The following is an 18,640-nucleotide window of genomic DNA, read 5'->3' on the forward strand; positions in this document are numbered from 1 at the left end:
CAAAGTAAAAGAAAATTACAATACAATACAATACAAAAATCTTTATTGCACAAATTAATTAAATAGTATACATAAGTACAAAATGACGTTATGGTATTGATACATTGTGCAAAAGGCGGCCTTATCGCTGTAAGCAATTTCTTCCAGGCAACCTTTTGAGAAATTGCTAGACGAGGAAATACAGAAATGCGGGTCGGATTAAACTGACAATTGTAAAAATAGATTTAATATAATAAATATACTTAAAATAAATATCATAAACCTACATAAATGTTAATACTATAAACTTACATACACACATTACATAAATATATACTTATATTGCACATAATTATGAATTATGAATGAAAATGGAAATACAGAAACAACTAATCAAAGAGATAAATAATATGTCTTGACCTGAGATTTAAGGCTACTCAGAGTTTGAGCACACCGGATGGAGTAAGGTAAAGCATTCCAAAGAATTAAATTAAATTCTAGCTTATGAAAAATATTATCGAACTGAAGTTAAAAAAAGGCTATGTGTCTACTTACTCATAGGCTAGTGTTTGTTTGTTCTAATATAAAGTAAATATAAATTCGTGGCTACCTCACTATATAGGTAGATATTATGTCATTTTTATTAAGATTTTTTATGATCCTCAGACCGTGTCAATTGATCAATATACTTACATGTTTGCATAATAAACTTTACACGTGCCTGATACGACTATACATATAGTATAACAATCTACAAGCATTTACCTTTTATCAATTATGCAATATTGTGATATAACTTCTGTTTCAAGGATAACATCTGCTTGGTCTTTTTTGATTTGAAATGTTACTAAAGTCCGCTACTTCGACGGCGTAGTAATCCGAATTCAATATCGATTTTTATAATACTAAACAGACAACACTCAACGGCCCACACTAAACAATAAGCTTTGGCTTAAGGCGATGGACAATCCAGAACCGCAGATAAATAAATCTGTGATAACAGGTACAAATGTTTGCCGCGCAGGGAATCAAATTCAGTTCGTCCTGATAGCGAACGGGCGGGTGGTGACCACTACGCCACTGACTGAGATCAAAGGTAATGACTATTATGGCAATGACGACTTAACAAAAATGGGAACGGAACGTAGTTTCCGCTTAAATTAGGTGAGAGAGCAATCATTCAGAAAATGTTAAGAAATGCTGATAAAACTGTCAGCTAATGAGTTCGTTTATCTTTGCCAAAGAATGTAGTGTTCAAGATTAAATGTGTTATTTGGAGTCAATGAATGTATATATTGATACAACAAGTGTAAACGTGGCAAGCGAGCGCGCTGACCTATATCCGTACGTCCCTAAAAGCGGAAATACACATGTCATGTGACTTTTTTGGGATGTCCTTAAGATCTTATGAAACTGGTTACCTAACTAAAGACTGTAAATTTTTCTCTGTCTAAGGTGGTAAAATATTTCATTAGGGTAGTATAGACCTTTCTAATAGGCCTTGATATCATAGATGTGTTTTGAAAACTCACCGGTTCTTCCTCTTCAGGCTGTTTAGGTTTTTCATCTTTGTCACCGCCAATTTGGAATGTCACGCCGGAACTCGCTATAAACAAACATGTTTACGTGATCAATGCACTTGACGTCACCCACGCTCGCTATAACAAGCAATCAAGTTTTGTAAAAACGTTCACGAAATGGGCCATTATTTTTAGAATTCAAAATTTTCTCATTTCAAAAGTTTCTTATGTGTTGTAGCTGTTGCCTATATTGACCCCGGGTCAATAACTATATCCATTCGAAATTTCATCAAAATTTTCCCAGCGGTTTAGCCGTGAAAGCGTGACAGACAGACTTTTGCATTTAATTAATAGTGTTGATTATTATTAGTTGATTGTTATAGATACTTATACCCTGTTATTAATATAAAAGTTAAGCATAGGTACTTAAAGCTAAAGCATGTTTTGTCAGATATTGTAAAGTGCGCTCATGACAAAACATAGTTTACATTTATGTGTTAAATTGTCTACCATCCTTATCTTATAAGCATATATTTAGTGAATACTTGTAACAATCATGTAGGGTCCATCCAGGGTAATTTGACGTGATGTTGACTGTATTAACAGCTAAAACAAACTGGAGTTTATGTATACATTTGGTCAAATATCACATGACAGACAAGATGATTCATCCGAGTTCTAATACGACACTTGCCCTAAATGTTCCACAACATGCAGCAAATCAATGTCTATCAACATTCTGATAACCCAATAGAACGCCTACGCTACGTCGAATAATTTTAATAAATCAGTACGTGCCACCTTATCTGATATCATATAAGTCGATATAAATATAAACATTGAAGGAGTTCCTAATCGACGATATCTATCCGTAGCATTTAAGGTCATTTAATGGTCGATATTATAACAAAAATATAAAACTATTCATAAGTTTTAATAATTTCTACAAATATGGCACTTATAGGTATTTTTTTACTTAAGCTTCATTGAACAAAAAATAGTAAAAGTACAAAAAGCATTATCCAGCAATTTGGTCATAAAGAGAATGATGTGGATGAAAAAAGGTATTTCTAAAAGTATGATAAATATGTTAACGAATTATAGATCTCTAAAACGAACATACAGCCTCAAATTCGCGCCATAAACTTACGTTGACTATCATCCTGATAGAGCGACGCCTGATGCCACAGCTGCAAGATCTTTCCGCCCGTGAGTAGCCTCGTTCCTTCAAGGTTCCACGACAAGGCCGTGATGGGCCCGTCGGCGACCAACTTGCCCGTTTGCACCCAGCGATACTCCAAGCCCTGAAATTATAGTCACATGCCGTCACATGACACTGAATTGGATAATAAACCTAAGGATGCTCGCAGAGTTCAATATTGCATAACAGCATTTTACCAATTTATTATGATACCGTGAAATCATTTTGCGATTCGTAAGTGTAAAAAGACTACGCCATTTGTGCTGCCGAAATTCATATTTTAATTCTAAATATTTGGAAATGAAACTGTAGTAAGCGTTGTCGTTTTTTCAGCTGCGTATAAAAGAAAAATATTCTGGATAGTAGAGGCACAAATTTATTTTATTTATTTTTATTACTAAAGGCTTATTACAGATATAGGTAATCCACGAGAAGATAGTTTGTTTTACGGTTTTAGACTAGATAGTTATGATTTAAATGAAATAAAAGTCATCTACACTTATATTACAATTCTCATATATTTTACATTAAACTTGGTGTTGCATATGCAATCCTGATATAACTATACTTCATAATGACCAACTATCGTGACAGTAATATAATCAAACCGTTACCAAGCCTAATACATATTTTGAAAGTTATTGCATAATTAGCATAATTTTAGACTAATAAACGTTTAAACAGGGTTTTCAACATGTCCCATGGAGCGTTTCTCAAGTTGACTTTGGAGTATTATATTTCAATTGATATAATTTTGCTGTAATTATTGATAAACGTATTCTAATATCAAAAACAATGAATGTTTTATGCACAATAAACTTGACGGTAAGGTTACCTTGCACGGAGTCACGATAACTGGCAGTGCCACCAAGATCGTGTGATGATAGTAATAGTTTTCCTTGTTAACGTAAAATCATGTTATCTATGGCTCTATGTAAATAAGACGAGGGTAATTGTAGTGTATAATATAAAGTCGGTTCCTATGTAGAACCATCTAAATTGGAGCACAGATTTTCTCGAAAGGGTTTTAGAATAGTTTGCTGGCTTTATGGCATATGGCAAGCGTGCCAATGGTCTGAATTATTAGGATGCCGAAGACCGCGTGAAGTGAAGAAGAAAAATCAAGGAAATCGGACCCAAAGTTCCGAAGATTTGTGGCTCAGGAAGTAATCTGAAAACACTCAGATGAGTGAGAGATTTATGGCATACTAGCTTTTGCCCGCGGCTTCGCCCGCGTGAATTTCATAGCAAAATCGCAGTGATTTTTTTATCGCGTACTCTGTAAGACTGGTAAACATATATGATTCAAATTTTTTCTCATCTTTAGTTCAATTTTCTGTTTCCCGCTGTGTGTTTCGTCCCGTAAATTTGTGCAATACAGCTTCCTGCTACGTAATGTAAAGTACCCGTTCCCGTATCGTTTCCTACATTTTGTGCCATCATGTTTTTTGCAATGTGTCCCGTCCTGTTTCCCACTACATGTCTCCTCCCCATTTCCCGCTCCTACTCTCACTCTCGCTTTCTGCAACGCGTGCCGTCCCATTTTCCATGCAGAGTAGAATTTCCAAAAATCCCTTAGTGCTCAACTACAGTCAGTCAGTCAGTCAGTCAGTCAGTCAGTCAGTCAGTCAGTCAGTCAGTCAGTCAGTCAGTCAGTCAGTCAGTTTACACCTTTCTACAAAATTTTAAAGTAAATAGGTTCCGTGGATTGTTATTTTAATTTTCCTACAGGACCCCCCTCATTTTCCGGGATGAAATGTCTATAAGATGTTAACCCGGGATTCCGAGGAATTTTTGATTCATAATTAGTTTTTCAATTATCCTACAGGAACCTGACCATTTACCGGGATGAAATGTATCTAATTTTCCTACAGGACCCTCCTCATTTTCCGGGACGAAATGTCTATAAAATGTTAACCCGGGATTCTGAGCCATTTTTATTCATAATTCGTTTTTCAAATATCCTACGGGAACCTGACCATTTACCGGGATGAAATGAATGAAATCTTTTTAATTTGTCTGAATTTTTAAATATATACTAATTTCTTGTTGGATCAATGCTTGAATTAAAAAGGAATTTTAGGAATATAGTTCAAACAAAGAATTATCGCATACATACCTATCGTAGTTGAGAAAGTCTATTGTAGAAATTCGAGTTATTTCGAAAGATTTGTCCACGTCTGGGAAGGTGGGTTGTACTTAGTTGTATAAATCAATGACAATGTACTTTGTGATTTACTAGACAAATTCAAACTCTTATAAGGTCTTTGAGATGTATTGATTTACAATTACCAACTCACCTTCACAATAAAGTCACTATCAAGCGTTGATTGGAATTAATTTTTTTTTTTTTAATCTAGCAAAATGCAAGTACCTAAGGTTGTAGCTTTTTGGGAAATAACCATCCTACCTACTACTAATATTATAAAGTATCTAAGATGTTAACCCGGCATATAAGGTACCTACATATCAAATTTCAAGCAAATCGGTCCAATAGATTTCGAGTGATGCGCGTACAGACAGACAGACAGACAGGCAGACGGACGGACAGACAGACGGACAGACAGACAGACAGACAGACAGACAGACAGACGGACGGACAGACAGACAGACGGACAAAAATTTCCAAATTTCGTCATCTATATCAGTAACTAAGTATATTCCACGAAGAATTTAAAAAATATATCCAATGTACAAATTTGACCTTTCTTCAATTTTATTATATGTATTGATTATTGGCGGGTTTATATATCCAATTTATATTTAGATAAATGAAAAATAGGTTAGTGACTTATATTATCTGAATGAATTCAACATTCGAGCGGCCTTAAAGAAAATTAATTAAAACTCCTATAAAACCGCTAAGTGACATTGATCAATATGATATTGAGATGATAAATGAGAAGTTTATTGCATAATATTCATATTACATCTGTTACAACTATCATATATTTATTTTCTTATATGTATGTTTTTGTTAGGTAATACGACGCCTACTAACTAAATAGGTACGGGATCTATGTCAGTATCAAGATAAACTTGGCTGCTAGTGGCATTTTATCGTGATTGCACAGACTATTCAGGTGATTGTTATCACTACTGTGCTGCTACGCCTGAGAAATTTAGAAGAGAGGAAGAGAGAAAGAAAATGTTATGCCAGAATTTTTTTTTTCGCAAACACTTACACACAAAGTATCATCTAAATGCTGTGATGTGGTAAACCCCCACCAATTAAAAAGGGCTTCAGTAAATCGGCCCGTGTTGATGTGATAGCGCTTTGCATAATTAAGTCAGCATTCACAACAAAGACAAATTAACATGAGAGATTAATTAATCTGATCTTGTAATTAGTTGAATAGTTAGCAATGATGATCGCGCATTTTATTACATTTTACTTGATATAATATATAGCGATTATCCATTAAAAATATATGAGCCTCGACATGTATACAAATGTTCAAAATTGAAATAAAACTGCAATGCATTAATCCGATGGTTTAATCAGAGACAGGGAATCGTCGTAGCTATTTCCTAGATAAAGACATGTTTAAAAAACTGGAGACTGATTCCCTAGTAACTGGCCAGGTTGTACAATACCTGGCCAGTTACTAAATCTAGTCTAATTACTTGTGAGTAAATTCTCTAAATAAAAGTATGTAGTCGCACATATGCCGCACATGCAGTGTACCAATTCGACTCGAGCCGTTTTACGATGGATTTCGTAATTGCAAATCATAATTTCTATAATTAATTTTATTGTGTAAATGTATTCCTTGCTCTCGCATATTTCAAGAAATGGTGTTAATATTTTGGAAATAATATTGAGGTGAAAAAAATCTGGAATGCAGCGGGCTCCTGCTGGATCCAGAATTTTTACATCTAGGTACCGTCAACAGCAAGCCAACCTACCCAAATTTATTGCAAAATTATCGGGGTATAAAAATGCATGTCTGGTAACTACAGTCGTGCGATAGACTACATATAATATTTTTTTAATGTAATATTTAATAACACTATAGTTGGAATTGATGTTTTTTAAAATTACCAATAACTCAATACCAACGCTTAATGACGCGTGCGTGACTGTTTCGACCGAAATTCAATGCCGTGGATATTTAGCACGTTCAGCGTTCATGCTCTGCCAATCTGGTTACTTTTAATACATTATCTTCTATTTATACGAGTATATAACGAGCTTGAAGAGAAATGTAATCAATCAATAAAATCTATCAGTAGATCTGGCTCTGCAGAAACATACATTGTTTTTATTTTTATCAGTTGTGTAACAACTATTAGTTGCCATGTTATTTGCTCTTGATTAGCTTAGCTTGATCGGAAAAAGTGTGGAAAGATGACATAGTGGTTAATATAAAGAAACAGCCAATTTAAAACAAAACTTTATAAGAATAAACATTTTGAAAATTAAGGGGATACTTTTGATTAAGAAATTATAAAAATCCTTGACAGCTAATAGCTTGGCAGATCATAAAATTACAGACCTCGTGGCGTCACAACCGCGAATCATTCATTCATGAAATATGTAAGATAATAGGAATATATAGCAAGAACTTCCTGTGTACCCGCGACTTCGTCAGTCATAGTTACTTGGGACAGCATACTCGTCACTAAGAAAACTAAGAATACATTATGTCGCCTTTCCCTAAGATAGCCCAGAGATGAGTCTTGCGTTTAGAAACTTGTTTGAGATGACTTATAGTCCAGACTACTCTAGGAAACACTGATCTAGACCATTAATCATAACTTTAAAAATCTTACTCAATTAAAAAATGAACTTACATGTGTAGTTGCAGCAGAGTGTATTAAAGGTGTTGGTTCAAATATGCACACTTCAGCCCCATATGCAGCAGCAATCTTCCCTGTGTCTGTACTGCAGTCCAAAGAGCCGATCCGAACATAGCCATGTATAGCACCCGGTATGATCTGAACACGCTCGAAGTTTGATGCTAATATTACGATGTTGCATCCTGCTGCATAAGCCTGAAAAGAACATCCTGATGCATACAAGAGTTCTATGTTCTTTATCATAATATTATTATCAACTACATATCTAAGCAATAACCAACAAGAATAAATTATAATTTTTTATGAGTGTTGTTTGTATAATTTGTGTGCAATTTGTCAATTACCCAAGAGAAAAGGAAAAACATATTTAATAGAAAAGGAATGTTGTCTTGCTTCTCTTTCTTTTGTATAGCCGCATCCCTTTCATCTGTTAACACCTGCCTAATTGAATTCTCTATTAGTAAATAATGAACCTAGGTGAATGATGCATAAAAAAAATATAATAGGTGTGTGATATTATTGATCTCTCTGGTCACTTTTGACTTTAGAAGATTAATTTAAATTTTACAGCACCATGATAAATCTGGGTTGTTAATAAATAAAAAATATCCATGACTAGCATATTGAAGAAATTTGAATTCTATAAAAATATAATATAATGCAGGACTTGACTAAGTTAATTAAAAGACGAAATAAGGAACAAAAAGAGGAACATATACATGTCAGAATTAGGTACTTAAAAGGATTGCTCACAGACTTGCACATGTTAATTACATTCTCATTTCTTAGAAATTCAGAGAAAATCTATGTAACTCAACTTTGATGTCTGTGTGATATAATTCTAATAGCTTGAATGTTTGACTATCTTCATTCTTTAAACCAATAACTGAAAACTACTCAATCTATACATAACATATACAGACATCTTATTCTTATCTTTAGCATAATGTAAATAAATGTTAAGATAAAATTCATCATGGTAATGTAACTATGAATTATCATGGCTGAAAAATCTGACATATTCAATGAATCTGTGATATCAAGCCAATAAGATAAAAGCAAGATAAAATAACTTCATAGAGCAATGCTACATAAAAGTGACTTCAGATAAACAAAGAATTATGTTATGATATTGTTATTTAAAATAAGGCCCAGGTAAATTAACATTCAAGGATAAACACCATTGTGTACTTTACAGTGTAACCAATGGATTTAGCTTAGTCCAGTGTTAATGAATCGCGAAAGATAGTGAAATACAAGAGCTACAGATGTATTTAGCTTATCATAGTACGCTAAATTAGATTTTCCTGCTCAAAAGATTACTTCCCAATTGCTACATTACACTTTTGGACGTTTAGTCACGAGACCAAATGATCAGTAATAAACCTTTAGGTGATATACTTACTGTAAAAGGTATTCCTTCAACAGAACCAACAGCAAAACATTGATCTCCTGAATTACAGGCGCCACTTAATACTTGGTGGCAGTTCATACTGACCAAAATTTCACCACTAAGCACTTAAAAAACAACAACACTGCACGGACACATATCTAGCACAGAAGCACATACTGATTAAAATAAATGTAAAATATATACATTATTAAAAGTTATTAATTATTTTACGATAAAACGACTGAGAGTAATTCACTATTTCACTATGACACCACATCGAACGTAGGAAAATGACGTAGAGAAAGAAAGAAAGAGAAAAAATATGGTACGTTTAGAACTAAACTAAAAATCTTTATTCTTGTACAAAAAGGTTTTGTTTTAAAATAAGCAGCACTAATATAAATAAATTACATACTATATATACCTATGTACGTTAAAAATTTAATTGTTAACTTCAAATCTGAAAATGTTGCATAATATAATCAAAAATATCTTTCATTAATATTTTCGAACTAAGTTTTGAATGCATTTAAAACTTTAGTGATGTACTGCCAGCTGCCAATTATTTTAATGAATTATTGACCGAGACCAACAAAAAGAAATATTTATAAAAATAAGACAAATAAAGGAAACAAACAAGAAAACAACAAAGAAAAATTGTTGGGGGTTTCAAAAGTAAAATTGCCAATAGAAGCAACATTTTTAGTAAACTTCGATGTAATTTTAATCGATTACTTGTCACATGATTCCAACATTCGATTTAAAAAATAGTGTTGACTGTAAAGTCAGAAAGAAAGTGAAGAAAACTGATTATATCCAACTATATTTTTTGATTGGTTAATAAATTTTACAAAAGTCATACGATATCGCGCCAGTCAACGAACGACTACGATAGCGACAAAACCATGGCGAGTTGTCGCTATAGTAGTTGAAAGATTTTTAAGTTTTTTTTAGTTTCTAGTTTTTAAATATCGCAATGCTTGATTTCTACGGTAAAATAAAACACTCGTGCCACGCCACTTCACATTTCTATGTTTGGTATTCCATGATTTCGTTTGATGTTGGCATGACAATGTTTAAAGGAATTATTATTTCTATGTAGTAAATAGCACTGTGCCTGCTCATTAATAAAATCAAATATATTTTCCTATAGAAGTAGGTATTTCGGTTAAAAAAATCCTTTACTTCTTTTACTTTTTATTTATATAAACATACAGACTTCATGAACATGGAATTAGTAGATACTCCGTAAAGTACTTACTAAATCCATACGTGAACTACAAAGTAGAATTCATTTGATATTTTTATAATTACTGTCTAGAATCGAGTACGATTATGCTGCTATTTGTTATCGATACCTATACAATAAAGTGATCGAGTCGAGTGGAAAGGAGACCAACCAACCAAAAAAATGCCAAATGCCAACGTTTAATTTGATAGATTTGATTTGATTGATCATTGATTGTGAATGAAATGTTTTGTGTGTGTTTGATTATTGATTAGGATTTTGTCTATAATTTGGATTTTAATCCTAAATTTGAGGGCAATATTTAAATTCCACTAACATTATATACCTACTTACGTTTGGGTTTTTGCGTCCTGAAAACCTAAGTTTGAAAAGAAAAAACTGCTGAAGGAAGGTAAGAAAATTATTCTTATTTCTTATTATACTTTCAGCGTGTCCAGCCGAGATTTAGGAAACAATCAATAAATAATAATGGTTGTTTTTCTATAATGATATGGGCATGTTATGATTATATAGTCTTGTGTACTAATAAGTAAGTCTGCAGGTTAAATTTTGTGGCTCTGCTATGCTATTAATTTGTGCTATCCTTTTGTTATACATTATCAAGGAAAGATCGAGCCAAGATTTTGCGTTTATTACGACTATTTTTATATTTCATAATTTTTTTAACATTTTGAGACCTAAGTATGTCTCTATTTTGTTTCTTTTGATTGTAATTTAATTTGTAACAAGTAATACTGTTTTATAATAATTTCAAAATTATGGAGTCTGGTGAAAGTAAAATTATAAATCTATTGTATATATATTAAGTGCGGATTGATGATATAAAGTGGAACATCTTATGAATCATGTTTCTGATAAATAGTTTCATTAAACAACAAACCTTCTAATAGAAAATAAATTAAATAGGACAGGCTTAACCACTGGTCAAAACTGCTATAGTTTATCTATAAACCAATTTAGTTAAGTCAATATGAAGGACAAGAGTACAATAGAATATTTGTTTTCATATCTTCACAACAAAAAGTAGCTCATTGGAATTGCAATGAAGTTTGTAATAGCTAAAAAGCAATGATCCATTGACTTCTTATTTAAGAAATTTTGACATTGTTTCTTTTCAAGTCATTATGGCTATTTATATAATGTGAGACCAGTATGTGGCCACTTTTATTGCTTTGTCGTTAGCCTTGTAGGAGTCCTCTATTTAACAGTACAATAGGTAGTTGAGCCATTGACATGACATAGCTACAAGTTGTATAAATTGTGGCCAGAAAGCTAATTGTTTCTGGTGTTTTCAATGTTTACTTTGAAATTATATTAATTTTACAACATACTGATCATGCATGTTTCTTGTACTACAAGTAAAAGCAGATTTGGAAAATTATGTCATAGTTACATAAATCTAAACAATTTATGTGTAAAGGTTCTTTATAACATAGGTACTAGCTGCACCCTGGGGTATTGTTCCCGTGAGAATTTCGGGATATAAAGTATCCTATGTGTTATTCCGGGCTACCTGTTTATTTTACCTGTGTACCAACTTTCATAACAATCGGTTCGGTAAATTTTGCATGAAACAGTAACAAACATACATAGACACATACATCCTCACTTACTTTCGTATTATTAATATTAGTAGGATAGTCTTGCATTTGGCACCATCATTTTTTTTATCTCAATTACACATGTACAGTATCATTTGACATTGCTATGATAAATCCAGTATCAATGGACTCTGTTTTGAGCCGCTGCATTAATCAAGTTTTATTTTTGGCTACCCATGTTCCTAATTGAACCTATTAACTTGCTGGGTAGATATACCTTACTCATTCAATGGTGTGCTAGCTAAACTTCAAGGTAAATTGAACCTTGCCACTTGAGTTTACAGGTCAAAATTAAAATATAACCATTTTTTATGGATATTCTGTGATATAATTTGCAGTTTTATCCACCATATATTAGATTCATACTTCTTTTAAGTGAAGTCATTCTTGATTAATTTATAACTAATTATGAATTTAATAGATATAATAATTTAGTTCGACTTTAAAATTGCTATATTATTGATACCAGTCTTCAGATAATTCATAACCATATAAGTACCTATGTAGTTAACCCCATGGAGAAGTTACCTAGTTAGAAGTTTGTTTCTGGATTACCATTTAGTTCATGCTTACTATAAAACTACTATGAAAAATCTAGAATTCAGAACTAGATTTCTATAATCCACTCCACAATCTGTATTGACCATTACAAGTAATAAAAGTTAATATAAGGCTATAAGTATTCTATATGTGTATAAATTGAAGAATACAGACATATAATTATATAATTAACCTGTACAATTATAAACAAATACTAATATTAAGGGACATTAATCTCATATTTTTTTATCGCGCACTCATGCATGACAAAACATATTTGGTTTTTGTTGTTGAAGTCGTCTTTATCGCATTGGGATTAGAACTGTTTACAATTCGATAAAAACCTTGTGTGCGTGTTGCGAACTTTATTCAGGTCAAATAATGTGTTAAAACAGCACAAAGCGAAAATTGCGGACTTTGCGTTTAGATTAATATTGTAATCAAAAAATATTTTTTCAATATAATTTATAATGTGACAACAAGTGACTATATTAGTGCTGAAGAGCTCGATGTCGCAAGTCGCAAATGTCGTCAAGCCACTTTCACAGTGATCGGTCAGCGGATGGGTTACCAAAAATGTGCATTGGTCTCCGCGTGGTGGGTCATAAACCATACTCCTTATCCATCCATGAAGACTGTCTAATCCATAATGAATAATGGAAGCAATGGTGACTTTAATAGGGTTTGCCGTATCGAAAACCATACTTTTAGAAAATGAATCTCACACAAGACCCGCACAGGATCGCAATAAATATGAAGATCATAGGGCTTACAGGATAGGGAGGTGATGTCATAATGTCAGTTCAATTGAAGGATTTCGGTCTGATCTCACCGTTGTCGCCTTGGGATTTAGGTACTTACGACTTGATATATCCAACGTTCGAAATAGCGATTTGGCTGAAGTTACAATATTAACAATAATACTAATTATAACTTCACCTAATTTCGCCATTTTTATAGACGAAGAACAATTTGTTGTGACGTATGTATAATTATTTTGTCGTCAAGCCAATTTAGGTAGATAGATAGATAAATAGATAAAATCTTTATTGCACCATTCACAAAGGAGTACAGTTACAACAACTACCACTAGTTACCACTAGTTGTATCAATTCAAATAATTAAATGGTTTAATTGTACTTTCCAGATGCCCAATATTGGTTCATTGACTTTTGTAATGTTTCATGTGAGACACTATAAAAGCGTAGACTCCCCGCCACGGAAGAAGTCCATCATAGATCTAGAACTATCAATAAAAGATCGAATATGTACCTACCTAGCGCCTCATCGTCTTATCGACTTTAGTTTATATTATTTCAATTATTATACAACTCATCATTTAGCCAGATAAAGCTATTTTATTCGACGAATTGTTATAAATTTCAAACTAAATATCATTGACGAAATTCCCGTGAGAACAGAGCTCCAGGATAAAGCTAGCTAGTATGTATTTCTACTGCTTATATTGATAGAAAAATAAACTCTCTCTCTCTCTCTCTCGCACCGTACACTAGAATCGTCAGTTATAGCTAGATCCTAATACAAATAAGCGTACTTTCTTCCAGCCAGAGTTTGGCTGGAAAGTATCTATCTATACTACAAAGTTCTATCTGTACTACAAAGTATAGTAAGTTCACTTGTTAGTACAAAATCAATACGGTGTATCGGTGCAGCGGTTGTTTGTAAATGATCCGATAGTAGCATGGAGTGCACTCGGGGAGAGAAGTCGCGACGCGGGGGCTTGTCTATTTATAGCCCTCCCCGGCCACTCAATTAGCAGAGCCCATGCTTTCATACAATGTGTTTGGTCTGTATTTTTTACCTATATGTGTTTTTTGTTAGCACTTGTAGCAGAATGTCGGGAAATGAATAAACTATCGCTAACTCTACGTGTGTACACCAGGCTTTACATTTTTTATTTATTTACAACAATAAAAATAAACAGCTGATAGTACAATATAAACTTAGGTTTTTCTTGGCGCTGGTATTTAGAGCATTTAAATGGGTTTTGTTAATCGGTCTAGTTAAAAGCCGTGACATATAGGCAAACACAGTCTTGATTCTGATAGAATATTCTCCATTTCATAGGAGCGTTTTAGAAATATTGGGGTTTACCAATTATTTTGTAGTCTTGTTTTTAATGAGTCGATTTTATATCATGGATGGAATTGGGCCATTGCCAGTTTACCTGCAGAACTAAATGCGATCACTGCGCAAACACTCGGATTAAACAGGAGATTTTTTTAATGTTATTGGTGCAATGCAATTTTTTCAACTAACATCAAAATTTGTGAAAGTTTAGGGCCTTTCTTGAGCTCAGTCACTCTAGCAGCCTACTGATTTTACAAATGTAAAAGTTTATGAGTGACTAGCTTTTGTCCATAGTCATTGACTATATCTATTCTAAATTTCATCGAAATCGACCAAGCGGCTTAGCCGTGAATGCGTGACAAACAAAGAAAGACAGACTTGTTGGATGTGCAAGTGTAGATATTTGTCACTCTTTCACTCTAACATTAAATAAGACTGATTTCGATGAAATTTGACACTGATAGAATAAAACCCGAATAATACTTTTAATCCCAAAGTTCCCACGACCTGAGCCTCACTCGGCACTCAATATTATTTTATGCCTGGGGTAATATCTACATCTATCTAGCCTATCCATACGAGGAGGCGTGATGCAAACGAAGATGATAATTAAAATTATTCCCAACACCAAATAGACAACCCTGAAATGAGCACAGGTTTAATAAATAACTTCGAGCGTAATTGAATTTTAAGCAAAAATTACGTTTTCATAAAGTAGATGGAAAGTAAATGCTGAAAACACAGTATAATTAAAGAGCAAACGGACGCACGCTACACGAATTTAAACAGTAAACCGTAACATTTGCTGATATTCACGGGAATATCAGCAAATGTTACGGTTTACTTAAGATACACGGGTATCTGCAAAAATATTACCGTGGGATTATTTCACTTACCTTATCCTTCACAGTTGAATACCCAATTTTTTATTGTTCGTTCGTTTTATTGTTAGTTCTTAGTGGATGAAATTTATTATTTATTCGTACATCCTAAAATTACAGCTACTAATGCTAGTGGATGTATTATATCATCTGTGGTAAAGCATAGATAAAATATACAAATATGTATATGGACTTCAACTTGGATTTTAATGTTAAATACAAAAATTAATAATGATGACCATTTTGGCTACAATGAATTTCTAGAGAAAAATCCCATGTTTAGGTCAATCTGAAATGAATTTTGACCTGACAGCAATATCCTTCTGACGGACTTCGTTCTATCCTAGTGCTATCAGGTGACCTGTCTTCATTGATTTACGTATATATTATATTGATACGTTAAATATTTATAGAAAACGAAGTAAATACTAAGACACTAAATAAAAATGAAATTTCTCCCTACCTGGAGTGAGGAATGGGGTGTCCTCTTGGAACTCAACGGGAACTAATCGTCAAGTTTTGGTTAAGTCGCCCTTTGCGAAGCATTTGCGTGGTTTTGCCACAGAATTAATTAACAATTACCTGGAAAACGTTCAGGAGTTCGTCAGTTTGGCCACCGACAAAAGTTGATCCATAATCTAAACCGAAGGACGTACCGACATTCTAAATAGAAGGGATTTGTTTGTTAATAATTCTTGGAGGTATCGTAATTTTAAAAATAATGTTTTATATGCTTTAATGAGACTTAAAGAAATAGTAAATTTCGTAATTAATAAAACTGATCAATTAAAGTGACATTTAATTTATAGTATTTGATTATTTAAATACTTTCATACATTTTATTTTTTACCCTATCGAATACCCATGTTTTATGCAACTAGTTTAATTATTTCTTCCGGGTTATAATTTATATACTTTTCCCAAGAGAACAATGGATTTTCATAAAATTTTTCAGGTCAGTTTTTTTCGACTTCAATTATACTTATAATACTTTCAATGCTTTCATTTTTAAGTTCAAACATGGAATCAGATCTCTCAGATCAGCTGTCGTAGGTATAAAAAATATTTCTGCGTTAAAAGGAGGTATCCTAGTAACCCATTTGTCTGATCTGAATACCTAGCCTAGGCTGCTGCCAAGTCTGTCGGCAGACAGGCGGGCGCCAGAGTGTCAGAATGTGTGCCACCCACGCATTCCTATTTTGGGCACGTTTTTGCTTCGAGGCTTTGTGACATTGCGCCTAAGTGCTATAAAATTATCTATAAAACTACTAAAGCTTTGGGGCTAGCGAAGACCATACGGCATTTAAATACGGCCACTGAAGTACGTAGTATTCAATACTATAGTATTCAATGTAAGTAATTTTTAAGGACGTTTTTTTGGCTAAAGTTATAAGTTAGTAGAATCTGTTTTTTTTTTTGCTGAGTAGGGTAGGTAATAGATCATATTTTAATTTCCCGTTTGACAATGTCGTAATCACCTCAAAAGTGAATGGCATATAATCGATCCAAAAAAGTCATAAATTTATAAGTTAGTATCCGCAGATCGTCGGTAGATTTTTAATCTCTGCAAAGGATTCGTCCTTCGGTGCTAAGCCGTAGAGGCGGGGAATGCGCGCGCAGCCTCTTCGATCCGACCAGCCTCGTTTGAATGAAACGATTGGTCACTGGCAAGCCGCTGTCTCGTGTGTACTGAACTGACCTTTATATTTGACATACTTTTGTCTCATTACGCCTTCTCTCGTACACATATTCGCCGTTATTCGTTTGTATGAAACGATATTACATATATTTGGTCCTTGATGACGGATCTACAATAAGCTATTTCTGAGACGTAACCGAATCGACTTAGTTATTTTTAGAGTTCTGTACCTCCTCAAGGTAGGTTTGGGAAAGTGTAGAACCTATGATTCCACGAAAGTGCTAATTTTATAAAGGCAACAACCATTGAAAATTAAAACAATTACAGAAGTTACAACTCATACAGGACACGTAACATATTTCATGGTGAAAGCTTTTGATTTGGTAATTATTCAATAACGAAAGAGAGGTTATCAGAAAAAATTGGACTTCCCTTTTATGTGAATGTTTTGGCTTTAGTGGCGGTCGCGGTCAATAACTTTGATAAAATTGTTTTATCATCACTAAAGGCGATACGTATTTTAAAGGCTAATGACCGTAATGAAAGTACAATTATACGAGTAAAGTAAATAACTTACAATGCTGCTGATTAAATAATAATTTTAAAAAAACTTAAAAATCAATTGAGTTCTTGTCCCATTCTTCTATTTTTATACTACTGAGAATGCATGTTTGCATTCTCAGTAGTATAGTCATGCGGCCCACCTGATGGGAAAATGGGAAGTATAATCATTGCAGTCTATGGATAGCGTAACACCATGTCAGGATCTTGTTCGAAATGAAATAGATATTCACTAATAATAATATACTAGCCTATGTCCGCGGTTACGCCCGCGTGAGTTTTCTATGAGAAAAGTTAGGTATTTTTACTGGATGAAAGTTACCCTATGTCCTTGTCCGTACATTGCAACTAAATGTATGCCAAATTTCAAGAAGATTGGTTGAGTTGATAAAGCGTGATATGGTAACAAACCAACAAACAAACTTACTTTCGCATTTATTATATTAGTAAGGCTAGTTAGGATGAAGGTAACTATCGATTTATAAATTTTCTACATTCTCTTGGACTTTGCACTTGACTGCAAAGTGCTGCAGTTGCGTTGTCTATTTATTCCGATTTGTGGAAGGCTGGGAAAAATTTCTCACCTTATGACCTTTAACACTAGTATAATTAATTCGCTTAATATAATTTAAGTAATATGTAAATGGTGGTTCGGTCATGCTCACAGAATGTATCGAGATATGCTTCTGTGATTATGCTTTACTTAAGCATTGGGCTGATTCAATCAATGGTCATTCAATAATTCGGTCAATGTGTTTCACGTCTGATATCTAAATTAAACACACTGTTTAAATTATATTAAGCGAATTAAATTAGTATAAGGCTCAAGGTAACGCATTGTTTAAATTATATTAAGCTAATAAAATTAAATTTTCTATCACCATATTTGATATACACAGGCGATGATTAACTCGTGAGTTATTGTCAAAGGGAACAAATTACCATAACAATTGAATTTTCCGACCTTGTAACGACGTTATGCCTACGAAAGGTTTTCATCGAAAAGGATTGTCGCACACAATAATTTAAGCCTTGCAGGCAGCACTCAAGGATTTTCCCTTCTTTAATTATACATGTGCGCACCGCTCGGATAGTAATATATGAATGCCTTAACTTGTAGTATCAAATTAAGAAAATTTACAAAATCGGTACAGCCATTTCGAAAAAACAAAAACCATTCAA

The 18,640-nt window shown here is 33.4% G+C and overlaps 2 protein-coding genes across 18 annotated transcripts in view; one reads left to right on the plus strand and one right to left on the minus strand.

The window, feature by feature from the left end:
• Positions 1-9,183, minus strand: part of Rbcn-3A (Rabconnectin-3A) — a 46,971-nt gene extending 37,788 nt beyond the window's left edge. For all 10 annotated transcript variants that reach the window (XM_053755688.2, XM_053755690.2, XM_053755685.2 and 7 more), the window contains exons 1-4: positions 8,909-9,183; positions 7,498-7,698; positions 2,650-2,803; positions 1,512-1,585 (exon numbers count right to left, since the gene is read on the minus strand). In XM_053755688.2, the coding sequence (XP_053611663.1) occupies positions 1,512-1,585; positions 2,650-2,803; positions 7,498-7,698; positions 8,909-8,995 (516 nt within the window). In that variant the 5' untranslated portion in view covers positions 8,996-9,183. The remainder of the gene's footprint in view (positions 1-1,511; positions 1,586-2,649; positions 2,804-7,497; positions 7,699-8,908) is intronic.
• A 1,092-nt stretch (positions 9,184-10,275) lies between these two features.
• The window catches only part of EndoA (Endophilin A), a 33,059-nt gene continuing 24,694 nt past the window's right edge, over positions 10,276-18,640 (plus strand). For 3 of the 8 annotated variants that reach the window (XM_053755744.2, XM_053755746.2, XM_053755742.2), the window contains exon 1: positions 10,278-10,536. The gene's annotated coding sequence lies outside the window, so the exon portion shown is untranslated. Of the gene's footprint in view, positions 10,537-14,074; positions 14,094-18,640 lie in introns of those variants that run through there. The other 5 variants (XR_008405345.2, XM_053755739.2, XM_053755745.2 and 2 more) reach the window with 3 other exon arrangements.

Source organism: Plodia interpunctella, chromosome 15 (genome assembly GCF_027563975.2).
Source record: "Plodia interpunctella isolate USDA-ARS_2022_Savannah chromosome 15, ilPloInte3.2, whole genome shotgun sequence".
Taxonomy (NCBI): domain Eukaryota; kingdom Metazoa; phylum Arthropoda; class Insecta; order Lepidoptera; family Pyralidae; genus Plodia; species Plodia interpunctella.